This window comes from Typha latifolia, chromosome 15, assembly GCF_019914945.1.
Source record: "Typha latifolia isolate L0001 chromosome 15, TyphaL0001v2, whole genome shotgun sequence".
In the NCBI taxonomy this organism is placed as follows: Eukaryota; Viridiplantae; Streptophyta; class Magnoliopsida; order Poales; family Typhaceae; genus Typha; species Typha latifolia.
In genome coordinates this window covers 8,448,405-8,465,425 of record NC_133100.1, presented here as the reverse complement: position 1 = coordinate 8,465,425, position 17,021 = coordinate 8,448,405, and the positions used below count along the sequence as shown (strand labels likewise).

The window sequence follows — 17,021 nt, the reverse complement described above, 5'->3', positions numbered from 1 at the left end:
ACAGTTTTATCTATTAAAAATGGTTAATTAAGTTCTTCCGTTATAGTCTACCATTAGGGTTTCAAAATTAGACCAACATGCCCTCTTCTTCAAGCTATTGTCTTTCTCCTAAATATAAACCTCCTGGTTTAAATATCTTAAGACTCCCTTTCCATTTTCCATGCTATGAATTCAGAACTTTGAACTTTTCTTTCTTCTCCCATTGGATGCATTTTGGGGTATAGTAGTCAATTAACACCATTATTTAGAATAGTTTATGAGGGTCAATTCAATCTTTCTCTTTACTAAACTTTGTCATTATCAATTCACATTCTGACGATTGAAATATGTTGAAACTTCTACTGTGGATTCCAGTCCCTTCCTCAAGTTCTTAAAGCAGTCCCCATTCATTCCTGTGACCTTGCTCGTTTCCATCTAGATGTTCTGATGCTGCTAATTAGCTCCATCTCTCCATCTCTGGCATCTAATTCTCCATTGGAATCTAAACACTTCACTGTGATGCATTAGAGTATCTACAGATATAGAAATATACATCATCTACCTGACTATATATATAACAAAGGTAGGTCGGGATGATCTACCTATGCTCAGGTCTGGTTAGGATAAAATTAATACAACTATGAAGTGACGAGAGCCAAAGATGAGGCAAAGAGGCGAAGGCTCGCAAGAGGAAGCTATCGGAGATCCGCAGCTCATCATCTTCAAAGACACAGAGTATTCTCCTTCATCGTTGCCCCAGCCTAACAGAGTGGTGGCAGCAACATAACATTGAGGGTAATTAATAATTATCCCTTCATGGTATTACCTCTGCCAGTTTGCTTCATTGAATAGATTTCATTAAGGTCATCTACCTGACGATTACTATATCATTCATGATATAGTAGGGAAAATAGTGTGTGTGTGTGTGTCTCTCTCTCTTTTCAGAATCCTTTGGATGTATTAGAATATAAAAATCTCGTTCTGTAATATGAGATAGATGATGATGAGTTTTTGACCAAACTAAACCTTTTTTTATTTTTTTTTATCAAAATAGATTGACCCTCAAATATAACTAATCAGTTCAACATTTTTATCTTTAGACAATTTTTTTCTTAACTACTGAAATATTAAGTTAAATAAATTTATATATATAAAACGCTGAATTGATCAATACTTTTATTTAGAAATAAAATATTAATTAGCTTATCGTTTTTATTAAAGCTACAGTAAATTAGACCTTATTTAGTTATAAATTTAAGGAGTAATTTATTTCGATAAAAAAAACAAAAAAAAAAAACTAATTTAGTCGAAAACTCGATGACGAAGATGGAATGCGGCGAGATGAAGAGGTAAGTGGTTCCTGCTTCAGAAACAATACTGATTTACTTGCCAATAATAACAACAAACATCCTTAAAAGTTGAACTATACTTAGATCATCTAGCTTGGGTTCTTATGACATGCTCAGAATTATGTGCTCATAGTTACTTCCCTATTTCAACATCCTTTGACCCCTTAATTGTAACACTTAGGGCGTTTGGGACCTATATGCGCTTGTATTTCAGCACATTAAGCAATAATGATGAAAATTTGGATATGAGTTTACAATCAAAGTCCTTAGTACGATGACAACAGATAACTCATCATACGCAGCGTCACCAAATATGTATAAACGATATTATTACTAGTTATTTTTTCCTCTTTAGTGTATGAAAATATTGATTAGCATTGATTAACAAGTCATGTGGGCTCTATTAACATAAAAGGCACGTATATTTGAAGGTAGGCCTCTTGATCCTAAATCTTGTTATATATTACAATTTGACATTGGGCACCGCCGACTCCTCCCTCATATTCTAAAATCTGTCACATTCCTGTGATCTTGCTAGTTTCAAACTAGGTGGTCTAATAGTGCTACTAAGCTCCATGTTTGACATCTAGTTCTTCATTCGAATCTTTCACACCCAATATTGAAGGATCCTTCTAAAAGTTAAGAATTAGTAATCCTTTTTAGAAATCGAATAGATTCAGTCTTTATACATATACTAGCAAAGTAATTAGAAAGAAGAAGAAGATGAGTCGTCGCTTTTATCACTTACGAGCTGTGCGAGATGAAAGTCTAAATTGGAACTTCACTGTAATGCACACCAAACACCAGCTTAGAGTAACGACAGAGATAGAAAAAATATTCCCACATATAATCCAAAATAAATATGATAGTTATGTTGTTTGTAAAAAATTAATTATTATTATTATTTTTTTGCAGCAGCTTATAAACTGTTTGCTTCTACCAGACTGTCAAAATGCACATCAAAAACTTAATTCGCGCCCACTACCTGGGTTTTCTTTTCATGCCCACTATCCATCTAACTGGGCTTTCTATGTAGTTGTGGTCATATTTGTATTATGAGAGAAGCTTATTCATGCACACAATTCTTGTATCAGGTTTTCTTTTCATTGCCAAAATAAGATCTAACTGTGCCAAAATAAACTGGTGTTAATTCTGGGAAGATATATTCTGAATTTTCTAATTATCAATTCTCCATGGAATTGGGCTATATGAGATCTCTGCTCAGTATCTTGGTAAGATCCTACGTGATTTCCTCTGATTCATCTCGATCGAGTCACCTTTCATTTTAGGTACTTTCCCAGTGACGATCTCGGTGTAGCCAATGCTGAACAGTGGCCATTAAACACCATCTACTGCAGGTGGGACAGCGGCCATTAAACACCAATGGCCACTGAGTTTTGGTTGTCTTGATGGATTTTGGCGGCACTCGGAAAGAAAATTTTTATATTCTTGCCAAGAGAAGACACAAGGATAATGACAGAGTATGATAAAATTGGAAAAATATATCTTAAAGTGCACTAGCTCTCACAGGGTGAGAGTATGTGACCCATAGATTGGAAATGTTTTGCATTTCTTCTCTAAAGCCAACATCTCAAGTCTTCTTCCAACCTGAATCTAATGACAAGGTTTTTTTTTATCAGGCAGGAAGCAGAGCAAAGCATTAGAAAAGGCAATCCTGGTATTTTATCAACTTAACTAAATATAATCCCAACAAAATCAAGCACAAAACAATTACACAGCAATGCAAAACACAAACATCATAATCTAGAACCATATAGCAATACAAATGAAGAGGTGGAATGACCAAAATGGCATCACCTCCTGCATCGAGTGATTGCAGAGCATCCCCTGGAGTAAGGGTGAACTGGTCCTTTTGCCTTGTAGCAGTTGTGGGTGTAGTAGGAACGGCCAGAACGAGGAGGACAGGGGACTCTATTAGCAGAGAGAGCACTGTAGGAGATGAAGTAATGCCTGCGATACCAAGACAGAGCTCTCCTATTGTTCTCATCACTGATCACATCTCCTAATCCATCAATGAGCTCTTCTTCCTCGTTGGGCTCTGACCCAAATGGGTATTTTGGCCACTCCATCATCTCCATTGTTTCATCTACTTGGGCATTGGCTAGAAGTGCTACATTGCAGCTGGAACAGAGGAGGAAGAGGAGGAGGAGGAGAGCAGAGAGGTGTGGACGAGCCATTGATGTGTTTGAGAGAGAGAGAGAGAGAGAGAGAGAGAGAGAGAGAGAGAGAGAGAGAGAGAGGTGGTCAATTGGTCATGACTCATAAGATAAATAAAGTTAGCAGTACAAGTTTCACATGCTCATTGTTGGATTCTAGCGGGGTTTTGCCTTGTGATTGTATTGATCATCGGCTAGGGAATACAAGACAATCACTGCAGGAAGCACATTAACCAAGGTGTCTAAATGGGAAATTAATAACTTAATTGTACTTTCAGCAAAGATTAGAGGCATTTGTGTAGTTGTTGTTACAATCTACTGGAGTAAATGTTTTCTTCTTTTTTCTGATGAAACTGGAGTAAATGTTAAATTTAGGAAAAATAGAGTGGTAGATGAAGTTTCTACCTGGATATAATTTATGATCGAGGTTAATAAGTTCACACTCTTTCTGATGGCTGATGACAATTGATCAGAAACTTCACATGCACATGAATATTTTGGGGGAAAAAAAAACACACCAGTGTAAGTGATTTAATGTATGACATTGTCACTGGTTCATGACAAAAAGACAACAAAGAAACAACTTGAGTTAGCCTGAAACTAGCATCCAATAAATGTATGCAGCCCTGAACTAAATTTAAATTATGGATAGATAAAAATATCAAATACATTGTGGTTCGCCTCACAGTTTTTACAGTGCTGTCAAATTTGTAGAACATATGAAAAGCATAATATACAGAGTGATCCTCTAACTACATTTAACTCTTCCAATCCACAGAGCAGCAAATTGGGGTGTATAGATGCTATTGATTGCTTTATATGTAATGGTTGATAGTTAGGAAGACAGGGATCTTTCGATCGCTTTCACGTATATGGACTTGGGGAGGGTACCAGTTATGCTTTCAAACTTCTCGCCGTCCTTGAACAGCAATACAGTGGGAATTCGTTCAATGCTATGGGACGTTGCAGTCTGTGGGTAATCGTCTGTGTCAAGCTTGTAACATTTGATCCTCCCATCATACTCTCGTGCTATTTCGTCAATCACACGGTGGACCATTCTACAAGGTCCACACCATGATGCCCAAAACACAACAAGCACAGGTATGTCGCTGCAGACTACGAGTTCATTCCAGGCACATGCTGTAACCGCCTCAGCTGTAGAAAACCAACAACATTATCTCCAAAATCTGGTAAATGAGCCTATTTTCTATTTGAGTAAACATACAGGTACATAAAGTATCCAATATTAACAGTATACATTTTTCAGAATTTGTCCTTGGTAACAATGTAGATAATAAGTAATCAGAAAATTAGAGTCAAGAAGTCCAGTTATCACATATTCTCCAGATCTCTGATGAATTAAGACAGTCTTCACCAATGCTGTAGTCAATATTAGTAAAAATGACTTTCAAGTTCCACAATGCTGCATTGTTCATTCAATGATTTAATGTCACAAAGTTTCTATAGTTCAACCTAACCTAATAACCTAGGAGTGCAACAAACACAATTTTCATACGTAAGCAGGCATACACGAGCCAAAAGTTCTGACCACAGAATGGGTATTCGAGCAGAGCATATTAACATAATGAATCATAAAGAGCAATACTAATTAAATCAAAGATCAACAGATTAGCATCAACCATTACGCTAACATTTCACCTACAAAATGTTATGGAATAACTTTTTGTTACTCAAGAAAAGAATTAGAAGTTCCTGAGATAATGAATATTCTGATCCACCAAAATAGTTCATATCTTTGTCTTTACAATAAACTTCAGACTTAACATTTTTAGAACCATTCCAAAGATAAAGCAAAAGTAGACAAGGGATGGATGTCGCTAGGGATATTCCTTATGCAATGCAACAGAACAGATAATAGCCAATATAATTGTACATTTCACAACTTGTACTCACCATTATTAGAAAGAGATAATAATGTAAATCATACTTGCACACACATTTCTAGCATGCACAGAGATTTTTTAAAAAAAATTAGACTGAAAAAATTGTAACTCCATGATCCTGTATGGTTTTAAAATGGCTCCAACTTTTCTTGCATAATTTGCTTTATTCTTCTTTCTTTTCTACTGTTCTAGGGATCTGCACACTTTCCCACCTTAAAATTCTTTTACAGAATTTCGTATGTCTCTAAGCATAAAAAAACAGTCCATAAATTGTTCTAAACAGTGACAGAACTCTAACATGTTCTTAAACTCAGGTGGCGCTAGCGTCGGCAAACAAGTGGCCATTTTGATCGGCCAGTGCATTCCCTTGAGATTTTATACTTGGAAAATAAATTCCCGCATTATGACCATTCTGGATGTCTGATCAAGTCCAGAAGATCCAGGATCAATGAAATCCAAATCCAAACTCATCCATAAGTGAATGATAAACAAACGAACTGAGGCACTAAATTCAATTAGAAATGTCCAATTTCCTGTTCCCAGTAAATAGATTCCATCACAAGGAAATAATTAGCCAAGAATGCAATTACAAGTATTACATAGAAAAATCCTATGTTTGTTCTTCCCCAATCAGCAAAATATAACTACCCACGATCCCAGTGACGAGCCAATAGACCAATTTGTGAACTTAATGTACTAACCAAAGTATAATCAAAGAATTCGACATCAAGTTATAACTGATATAAAGTAACCCCATTAAGTAAACATAACGATCACCGAAAAAAAAAGCCACCATCTTTGGAGGTTAAGATTGCTTACGGCCATCAGACAATACGCATAAGAACTTCTCGTTTCCCGAAGCTTGCCTCCTCCTCCTCCTCCTCTTCGAGACGGATACCGAGGTAAAGCTCGAACGATTTCGAATCGACCATCCATTGGAGCTGCGGGATAGACAGAGGAAGGGGTTATGGAGGTGGCTTTCCTCCCGGAAGCAAGGAAGAGAAGGGGTGCGCTGCTTCGCCATGGGAGCGGCGCACGATAAGTAGGGGGGCGCACGATAAGCAGTTGCCATTGGAGACTTGGGAAGAGAAGAGAAGGTGGGAAATGATGAATTGCGTATACGCGTGCTTAAAATTGAGTCCATGCGTTGCTTTTTCACCAAATAGTCCATGTGTTACTTTCGATTACCGCTTCAGGTTATTGTTATTTACAGTTTAGTCCTCTTGATGAAATGACGATGTTTTCTAGGGATTATATTGCAAAATATCTCAAAAAAATTCCGAAATTTCAAAATTCTCTCTCTCTTTCCCTCCTCGCCGCAAAACAGTCGCCTTCTTCCTCTCCATCCGATCATCCCCGAGTTAGGGTTAGGGTTTCGTCCAATTCTTCTCCATGGAGCACCCCATTCTTCAATTGGTCGTGGAGAATGGCCCCAAGAAGGGGGAAACCCTAGAGTGCAAGCCCGGAACCCTAGTCCTCATCGGTCGAGTCATCAGAGGCAATACCTTCGCCATCCGTGACGCTGGGATTTCCCAGAAGCACCTATCCTTCGATTTCGACCGCGAGATGTGGAGATGGGTCCTCTCCGATCTCGACACCTCGAACGGTACCATCCTTAATGGGTCTCGTATCCAGGCCTCCGTGCCCGTCCCCATTTCCGACGGCGACAACATCAAGATTGGTGAGAAGACGGATATATCTGTTAAGATCGCCGGAGAGAAGCCCCAGCCGGCGGTGGATGAGGCGGTGAAGAGGCGAGGCCGGAGGAGAGGAGTTCCTCCCCTTCCTCCTCCTCTAGAGAGATCTGAGGAAGAGAAGCCCTTGGATTTGGCAGTGGAAGAAGTCAGAGGAAGGGGGAGGACTAGATCTAAGAGAAATCCTCCTGTTTCTGACAAGGTTTCAAAGAAAGATGATACCTTGGACTCCGGGGTCGTGGAGGAGAGTATCCGAGATGAGAAGGGGAGGGCAAGCGGAAGGAGGCCTACCACAAGGTCCGTTTCTGCAAGGGTTTCGAGCGAAGAGGAGGAATCCCAAAGTTCTGTTGTTGTTCCTGACTCAAAGGTACAGGAAGCTGGAAAGAAGAGAAGGGCGAGAGCTAATTCTGCTAGGGTTTGCAAGGAAGAGGAGGAGGGGGTAAAAGAAGCACGGGGTCCTGTACTTGTGCATGATTTGGAGGATGCAGAGGCCAGTGCAAAGGGGACTTCGGAAATGGAAGGTCATGCCGGTGTTGAACAAAAGGATGGTGGAAAAGGGGGAGGTAAAGATAGGAGCATGGAGGAGGTAGGAGATGATATGGATAGTATGACACTGGGGCAATGGTTTGACCGCATGGAGAAGTTCTTGCCGCAGATGATTCATGATGCTTCAGAAGAGATTATTTCAATCTTAAGGGAGAAAGCTCATAGATTCGATGAGTTCATAGCGGCAGGTTCTAATGCTGATTAATCTGAATGGTATGCTAACAGTGTTCCATTAGCCATTACTTTCACTTAAAACCTTTAGTCTGTCTTCTCTTTCCTTTTCTTATGCTTCCACCTTAATGTGATTCAAATATTTGATTGCATATTATGTGGGGAGTTGGAAGGTGGCGGTTGTTGCTGGCAATATTTTTGCTGGCCTGGAATTTTCTTGAAGGAGTTATAAGAATTGGCAAGCAAATAGATAAACTGAAAGTTTATTCTGCACATTTCCAACCTTATTATACCACTCTGTTTACCTGATTGTGAAGATGTTGGAGGTTGCTTGAAAGAAGTTTATGAAGTGGTTTTGGTAGTTAGAACACATATAAATGTTCCTCAGTAGATCAGATTCTTCTTAAAATTTATTATCTACTTCCTAGTTGTACTTTATAATTATTGGTCCCCATGGCAGTTAGTCTTGTTCCAGATGACCTTTTAAGTGGTTGCGATCAGAAGCTCCAAGTGCTCTAACAATTGCATATGCGGAATCTCTTTCTCCTCTCAGGCCATTAGATTAAAGTGTTTGCCTTACCAGGGCATGTTGATGACATAGATAAAGTTCACTGTATATGTGGTCTGTGAATGCCTGACTGCAACAAATTATGATAAACCTATTGCAATTGGACCAGCAAGACATGTTGCACTATTTTGCGCATCACTATTGCATCTGCTAGGCAAACATCTATGAAGCTCTTTGTGCTCTAATCTGCATAATGGGTTACATGTAGGTAAAAGGTTTTATAAGTAGCAGATTACAATGGCCCTCTAAATCCTCCCATTTGAGTAAGGTGCTATACAAAAGACAAGCTCTGATAACATTTCTCAGCATTTGAATATGCCCTATGACAAGGTACTAGATGCATGTAGCTTGTCTTTCATTCTTCTTTTCTCTCAAAACTTTTTAAAATATGTTGTTGTTTTCTACTTTGTGAGACAGCTTTTTGTAAAAAAAATGGTTTTCTTCTTTACAATTAAATAATTAATTGATCAGAGGTGGACCTCATGCAATCACATTTATTGGTGGTTCATGATTGCCAATAGGAAGTTGGTGAGTATATTGAAGGAAATGATGTGATTCTTTTAAACTCTTTAAGCATAAATTTATTCACAATATAATATTTCAGTCCATATTTGTGGATACTTTTATTTAGTTAGAAAAGTGGAAGGAAAATCTTATATTGGTATTGGTCCTTTCTTCTTTGGATTATAACCAGGAGTTGAATATAATAATGATGTCGAAATTGTGGACATCCTTGTGCCTTATGCAGACAAGTAGAACTTTGGGTTTGCATTTACTGATTTACCGATCAATTTTCTTGTTGAACTTTCTTGTTAGTTACACTTGTTTCTTACAGAAAGGCGTTCTAGTTTCCAGCCTTACTCTTCCTGAGCCATTTCTGTAAATTGTAATCTTGCAGGACCATAGTTCTTCAGATCGGAGAGAACAGTAACACATACATATTAGGAGAGGTTATGCTACATTATCCACTGAGGTACCTATGGAAATACTGTTTGTTCCTTGACATAGAACTGCAGCCAGACATTGTGGGAATCCTTTTAGGTTGATCATGCATTCCCTAGCAATGCCCTGTTGACAGTTGACAAGTGCAGAGGCACAGAGGTTAAAAGCAAGCACATCACAAAGCCTAATCAGAATATATTTAGCCTTTACCATTCAAAGGGCATCTTGTACAATTTACTATTTCAAGCATCTTGTACAGTTTACTATTTCAAGGGAATCTACAAGAGGGCCTCCAGACTATTTTGCTGCCCCATGTTCCAGAGCATATATGTGGATCGCATCCGGAGATCTATGGCAATTGGCATTTCGAATAAATCAGAAACTTTGTATGAAAATGGAGAATATGCCATGTCTCTTGTCCTTCAGTGGTAACTTGGATCAACTCCCTTTTGCTTTGTACGCAAATTGGAGAACCTTAGACAGACAGCTGAAACTTATCAAAAGGAGACTAGCCTTTTTTTTTTTGTGTTGAACTGGTTTTATAATTTATTCCCCGACTGCAGAATGATGGATGATATATCTAGAGTCAAGTTAAATCATTTTTCTATCTTTTCTTTTTACCTTTCTCCTTTCATATGGGAGACAGGCATGATGAGTATTCATTCTTAGGCTCTTAGCTGATGATGCTGTTGATAATTTGGTTGTTCTTTTTTCTTCATCCTTCATCTTTACTTTGTTTGCCATTCAATGTACAAGTTATAACTCACCAGATGATGAATGTTTGATTTGGTCAATTCATTTCAATTAATTTTCAGAACAGTTCATGCTTTGCATTCTCCATGAAACATACAGAAAGTGTTAAAAAGATTCAGTGCTACATCAAGATAACAGTGTCTGATGCACAAAAGGGTACCATCTAAGGTGAGATTGAGAGGTAGCCACTACTTTACCTTTTTAGCATTGGCATCCATCTATATCTTCTTATCCATTCCATCTTTATAATACATATACATCCAAGATATGAAGGGATTATTGTGGGGGCAAAAGTGCTCATGACCATAAGAATATTTTGTCACTTGGCCTAATTAAAACATCAATTGACGATGGCGACAACTACGCTGTTAGAGCTACGTTATTTTATCATTCTCATAACTGAAAAATATATCAAAAAAATGCATAATAACTATAATTTTCCTACATGTTGAGGATAATACTGTGATACATGGCAAGATGGTTGATAATAATTAGACGTTTTATTTGATCTATATTCAGACCTGAATATTGGGGTTTTTTTAAAACTTGAATTGTTCTTTTATTCCAATTATTAGAAATTAGAATGAGATAAAGACTAATTCCTTAATTCACATACGAACAGACAGTTATAACTGTTAAGAGTGGGAAGTGGAGGATATAATAGTCTTTTCCCTTAGCTACACCCTCGATTCCTTCCTTAACCTTGAAGGCCTAATCTTAGCCGTCCATTCTCTGAGATCCTTTCTTGCCCAATAAAAAAGTTTGTTAAAATGAAATTTTCCTCCATTTATATCAACCTCATTTGAAGGAAGACATCTATTACCAGAAATAGGAATCATCAAGAACTCGAAGGAGAGAGAGCTAGGGTTGGGGTTTTGGGAGCGAAGCAATGGCGCAGGTGAGGAGGCAGGCGGGGACGGTGAAGTGGTTCAACGGCGTGAAGGGGTTCGGATTCATCGCCCCCGACGACGGCGGCGAGGACCTCTTCGTCCACCAGACCTCGATCCGCGCTGACGGGTTCCGGGTGCTCTCCGAGGGCGACGCCGTCGAGTTCGCCGTCGAGCGCGGCGACGACGGGCGGACCAAGGCCGTCGACGTCACGGGACCCGACGGATCCGCCATCTCCTCCTCCTACGGCGGGGGCGGTGGTGGTGGTGGGAGGGGTTTCTCGAGAGGGAGGGCTGGTGGTTACGGTGGGGGTGGGTATGGAAGAGGTTGGAGGAGTGGGGGAAGATCTGGGAGGATGGGCGGTGGTGGCGGATATGGCGGGAGTGGTGGTGGCGGATATGGCGGGAGTGGTGGTGGCGTATATGGCGGGGGTGGTGGCGGAGGATATGGCGGGGGTGGTGGCGGAGGATATGGTGGTGGTGGGCCGTGTTTTAATTGTGGGAGGAGCGGTCATATGGCAAGGGATTGCAACCAAGGAGGTGGAGGAGGTGGAGGCGGGGGAGGGAGGTATGGTGGGTATGGTGGTGGAAGTGGGTATTCCGTTGGTGGTGGTGGTGGTGGAGGAGGAGGAGGGGGAGGGTGTTATAATTGTGGAGAGGTTGGGCATTTCGCAAGGGAGTGTCCTAATGGGAATTAAGAGTAATGGTATCTGTGCCTCTCCTAAATGATGATCATGTGGTGTTTTCCTTGATATGTCTTGGTTTGGATCTTGTGGGTAATTTGTTCATATGGATATAGTTGGGTTGATACCGGTGGGTGTTTTGCTATATATTTTCTTTGATATATTGAAAGAATGAAGTTTTTCTTGTTTTGATAAATTGGCTCTTGTTGTTCCTTCTATCTCTTTTGGATCGTTAATCATGCAATTTCTGCCTGAGTAAATGGATCATAAAGGCTTCGATGTTGTTTAAAGATTACATGTCTTTGAGATTTGCAGCTGTTAGCAGATTATACTACTACACAATGAAAAGGTTTTCTTAAAAAGCTTGTAAAACCAAAAAAGTTTTATTAGGTCGCATGTAGCTACACTTTAGTTTTCTTTTGGAACATCATATTGTTCCTTCAGAATTGTGTTTCCATACATCTAAAGAGGGAGATCAAGTTGTTTAATGGATCCTTGCTTCTGCTTATATGAATTAAATACCAAGGCTTGTGTTGGGTAAGGTACATAACATCAATCCAAGATAGCAAAGTTGAGCAGGTGATGCTGGTCATCAGATACTTGTATGTTGAGCATTAACCAGTCAAGGAAACATTTCTGTAAGGTGATGAATCTCTAATTGTGCAGTTACATGGTAAGGAAAATCTTGTGGTTGAATAGCATACTTATATTAGTTAAAATTTGTGAAAGAGGTAGGAATGTGAGGGTTGATGATTCAAGAGTGTCAGAGCCTACTAGTAATTCTAAATAAAAATCACGTTTGTTAAGTGACCAACTACGTAAGCCGTTAAAGAAAGGTAGTTTTTATATTTTATTTTAATACTCTTTTTTACTTTTGGGCTAAATTTTATATTTTAAAGCAAAGATGAATATGACAGGATTTGAAATCATAGTCTCTTTATTTGATTCTATATTAATTTACCAAATGCTCTAAAAGTTTAAACTATTATATTATAATACGTAGATGATAAGCTGAGATGATAGAAAAATGACATTTTCAAGATTGTAGATAATGGAGTTTGGTCCTTTCTAGATGATGTCCTACTATGTTATTGTTCATAATCTAAGTTGGTCCTTTCTAGATGATGTCCTGCTATGTTATTGTTCATAATCTAAGTTTGTTGTTGCCTTTGTCACCATTGGGGAGATATCTCTGTATCCAACAGTGCTATCCTTTTGGAATGGGGACGAATCACTCCTAAACTTGAATCTAGTATGATTTTATTTATCTATCTCATTCAATCATGGTAACCTATCTTTGGGGCTGGCTGTAGTTCGCATATAGACTTTTAGACGATGCTAATGACAAAGGAAATATCATTGCTCTGTGAAGTTTCAGAGTTTTTTGTTGATTATGACGTCCTGCACTCTTCTTTCATATCATTCCACCCGCTTCTCGGATCTACCTATATGTTGGTGCAGCTAAGGGTCCAACATTTAGAACTTATCAACTAGATACGATTAAAGTACAGAAAGTATCAGCGGAGTTTGAATAGACTTCAGTGTGATGGCCTCTATGATTTGTTTGGTTTGCATGGTTTATTTCATGTTGTCTTCTAATTAGCTTTGGAAATTCACACCTTTGTGCTAGAGTGGACATATGTGAAGATGAGGCCTTAATTTGTAAGCTAATCTGTGTGCTACAGTGCTGTTTCTTGTTACTATTTTCAGATACTTTCAATTTTATCAGTATTTCTCAATCTTAGTGTGTAATGCCTAAAAGCATAAAGGCTAATCTAGAATTTTCCTGTTCAATTACTGCAGCTCGATCCTCACATGTTGGTGGTAAGTCCTATGCATATATCATTCGTCTGAATTGATCTACATGATGACAGTATTTGTTCTAATGTCTTGAGTTCCCTTTTTGCATTATCATGCTATCATTTTTTCTGCATTTATCTGGAACAACTAATGTTGATTAAGTGGCTTTTTTGCTTTTTAGAGGTGCATTCCTTTGATTTATATGTCAAAAAGTTTGGAATGAATTAAAGAAGAATTTTAAAGGCATTTGTTAGGACGTTGAATGTATTATTTTCTTCTCCATGCAGCAGGTTGAAGAACTATGAAAAAATTCCTTGTGACCTTGGGAGCCTTAAATTTATTTGCTTTACAAGAAGGGCCTAACTTGTAGGAAATGAGTTGAATATTTATAGAACTGTTGATAATCTAAATATGGGTTTATATACAATTTTTTTCTTAAAGATGCTTGAAATACTCATTGTAGATGTTTGAAATTTATTTCGTAAGACAATTTATACAAAATGTATTGTTGTCGAAGAGTTTGAAGTTGTTTAGCCCTATCAAATGATGCGCTTTACACAACAAGCTAGTTACACGAAAGCATGAATATTTCAGGAGAAACCCTGTCATTAGTAGTTGAGGTTGCCAACATGGTCATGTTCAAGAACATAATGAATGGTTACATTAGAGAAAGCTCCAAGAATAGCAGTAATACAGATGAAAAGTGTGAACACTGCTTTAATTGATAGGATGCCCCAGTGTGTCTACTTAACAGGCCTGAAAATTGGAAAGGTGGGTTTTATTTATTTGAAGCCCCACAAGTTCCTCCAGAAAGTATGAATTCATTATTTTCTTTCCTCTGAGTATATTTAAGCTGAATTTAGTGCAAATTGATTGTTAGGCCCCCATTTTAGTAACTTATTGTGGCTGCAAAATGTGAAATTTCAAGGTTTTGTACCATGAAAATTTTCTTACTTTATTCAGTACAAATTGAGACACTTTTCAAACTAATGCTAGAGACTAGGAAAATCAGAAATTTAATTGAGCACCTTTTGGAATCCTCATGCATCCTTAACACATATATAGGGTTTCCTAATTGTGCAAATATCATGCTGGGATCGGCTGTTTCGAGAGAGGAATGTTGTATGACAGCGGTACAATATCGATGGGGTACTGCCGTACTTGAACATACATGATTTGATCCTTCTCTGTGGCTTTCCTTTTGATATATAGATCTTTACTGACTATGAAGTCTGAAGTGGTTGTTTTGTTGTGCGACACTGTCAATCCTGAACTGGATATTGTTGTCCTCAGCACCTACTACTAAGCTATGCTCATGAAAATCTCAGATCTGGCAATCATATCAACATCTACTCGTGACAATGGAAGCAGTACGCAGGTCTTTTCTCTAGGTGGTGTTTGTTTAACCTTCTCATTCTTCTATCTACCCACTATATATATATCTAAAGTAGGTGTTCTATAGATTTCGATGTTTGGTTATGATCAAATTATAATCCAATAACTGATGGTTTAATCAATCATTTATCTGAGTGTATATTTCATCCTGATGCTTAGCAGTTTTTTGTGTTTTACTAATCCATTTTGTTTCCTCGTTCTTACTGTCATAACAGATTAAACCATTACTTCGAACATAAAATTTTGATTTGTTGGTCAAGTTGTGTCTGATGTTCTCTGTGGAGGACAAAAAGGAGAAAGGAAATTATATTATTAGCAGTGATCTAAGAGGGTTTTGTGGCGTCAAAACTCTTCTCTCTTCATATATTTTTGAATCATAAGAGAGAGTATTGCTTTGTTATGATTTGATAGTACATTTGGATTGATGTTTACTTTTATTTATAAGATAGTCATTGTACCCTGAGAAACTAACTTCTATTGTTTCGAAATAATTGGTGAAGGACAAATTGATCCTAATGACATAGTGTTTAATATTAGACTCAGCTTATACAGTAATTTTTTTTAATAAATTTTAATTATTATTTTGTCTCATATTGTGTGATTGTTTGAAACAGATTAACGACAACCTCCTCCGCCATTGGGGCCTAAATTATGAGCTTGTGTATAGCCATATAGCCATCAATGAATCTCCTATTGAGCTAGGGTTTTTTCGCTCTTCTAGTGCCTTTTATCTTGGACAATGTTTTGTTAGATGTTTATTACACTATCTTTTTTGAGTTTTATACTTGTACTTCTATTTGCTTGGACAGGTTTGAACACCTGAGGCTTGTAAAAGGGCTCTGAATCACTATCTTCCCTTCTATTATCATGTGTATTAAGCTTTTTCTATGTATCTGAATTTGTTAGAGTTAATGAAATATCTTCTCTATTAAAAACAAAGAAACAGTAGACAGTGGGACATGGTCTGAGCCCTGTTCTTTGTTGTTAAGTTTCAATTGGATTCATCCTCCCTTCCAAAAGAGTAGATCTCAATCAGATCCAATGGGCCTCTCTCTCTGGCAAAGTCAGCACCCATGCGTATAGACTAAGATTGGTGAAAGGTATTCTAATCGATTGAGGAGGACCCCCTAACGACCCCATACTGAAGTAACCCATCATGGTGAAGAATCTAGAGAGGATTTGTTTTGACCCATTTTTCTATCTTTTTTAATTGTGTCCAATCTCAGAATCTCTCTCTCTCTCTCTCTCTCTCTCTCTCTCTCTCTCTCTCTCTCTCTCTCTCTCTCTCTCCCTCCTATGCATAAGCATACAAGTCTCATGTCAATGTAGAATTGTGGACTATATTTACTCATCATCATCAGCTGGATTGGGCAGTGGTTATATCGATCACCTCCCCTTGCTTCTCTACTTCCCTGTAATGCTCAAGAATCTACTCATAAATCAGCTTTAAGATCTAAAGATCATTAGCATCCACTGATATAAGGTTTCCCTATTTCTTTTCTTTTCATAAAGCCACATGGACTATAATAGGTCTTGAAGACCAAACCAAAAAAATAACAAATGATTCTCTACTATGTGCCTTTTGTCTCAAAATTTTCTTTTGTTAAAAAAAAAAAGCAAAATAAAATATGGAAATAAAGAATGATAATGATGCCAAACACTTCGTGTACCTTCATAATCTACAAATTTTGCATACATCTTGTCCCATGCATATTGAAAGTAGGTACAATCCACAGCACTACGTTGGTACTTGATACCAATGAGAGTGGCAACCTTATCTATCTGAGTTGTCTCTGCATTGTCCTCTGTCCGTAATCCCCCCCATGCAATGCAGGATTCTAATTCCTACAAGCCTACAAAGCGAAAACAACAACAAGGTGAAGTGTGAAGAGGAGCAGTGTTCCCACTCCAGGGATATGTTAGTTTAATTAGTTGCAGGAAATGTTGTCCAAGAGGCCATAGATTTTACTACAGAAATCCATCCTTGCAGGTTGCATTGCTTTTATTAATGGGCATGAGATCACTATATCATATTCGGATAACTTTTTGTTCATTTGGGCATTTGGGTGCTAGCATTTATACATGCACTAATGCCCTCGCTTGATGAGAAGGTATTGTATATTTGTATCCATCTACTTAATTTGTCCATTGTTGGCCAGCAGGAGAAGACAAC

At 38.1% G+C, this 17,021-nt stretch overlaps 4 protein-coding genes across 5 annotated transcripts; 2 read left to right on the top strand and 2 right to left on the bottom strand.

The window, feature by feature from the left end:
* Positions 1-2,879: 2,879 nt before the first annotated feature.
* On the bottom strand, positions 2,880-3,565 carry LOC140802093 (protein RALF-like 34). Its single transcript, XM_073157523.1, has one exon. It carries the CDS (start codon positions 3,524-3,526, stop codon positions 3,143-3,145), a length of 384 nt encoding a protein of 127 aa, XP_073013624.1. The 5' UTR covers positions 3,527-3,565; the 3' UTR covers positions 2,880-3,142.
* A 567-nt stretch (positions 3,566-4,132) lies between these two features.
* LOC140801900 (thioredoxin M3, chloroplastic-like) lies at positions 4,133-6,595 on the bottom strand. Its single transcript, XM_073157266.1, has 2 exons — positions 6,229-6,595; positions 4,133-4,660 (listed from the first exon to the last, which is right to left on the bottom strand). The coding sequence occupies exons 1-2, from the start codon at positions 6,578-6,580 to the stop codon at positions 4,341-4,343; spliced, it is 672 nt and encodes a 223-aa protein (XP_073013367.1). The 5' UTR covers positions 6,581-6,595; the 3' UTR covers positions 4,133-4,340.
* Positions 6,596-6,663: 68 nt separating this feature from the next.
* LOC140801898 (uncharacterized) lies at positions 6,664-10,124 on the top strand. 2 transcript variants are annotated; one of them, XR_012111547.1, is made up of 3 exons: positions 6,664-7,862; positions 8,597-8,718; positions 9,287-10,124. XR_012111547.1 is itself a non-coding variant. In XM_073157263.1 (2 exons), the coding sequence occupies exon 1, from the start codon at positions 6,802-6,804 to the stop codon at positions 7,852-7,854; it is 1,053 nt and encodes a 350-aa protein (XP_073013364.1). In that variant the 5' UTR covers positions 6,667-6,801; the 3' UTR covers positions 7,855-7,862; positions 9,287-10,124. The 2 variants fall into 2 exon arrangements, 1 of the variants encoding a protein (XP_073013364.1); XM_073157263.1 differs by lacking the exon at positions 8,597-8,718 and having other exon boundaries at positions 6,667-7,862.
* Positions 10,125-10,853: 729 nt separating this feature from the next.
* LOC140801899 (cold shock protein 2-like) lies at positions 10,854-11,943 on the top strand. Its single transcript, XM_073157264.1, has one exon. It carries the CDS (start codon positions 10,973-10,975, stop codon positions 11,666-11,668), a length of 696 nt encoding a protein of 231 aa, XP_073013365.1. The 5' UTR covers positions 10,854-10,972; the 3' UTR covers positions 11,669-11,943.
* The last annotated feature ends 5,078 nt before the right edge of the window (positions 11,944-17,021 follow it).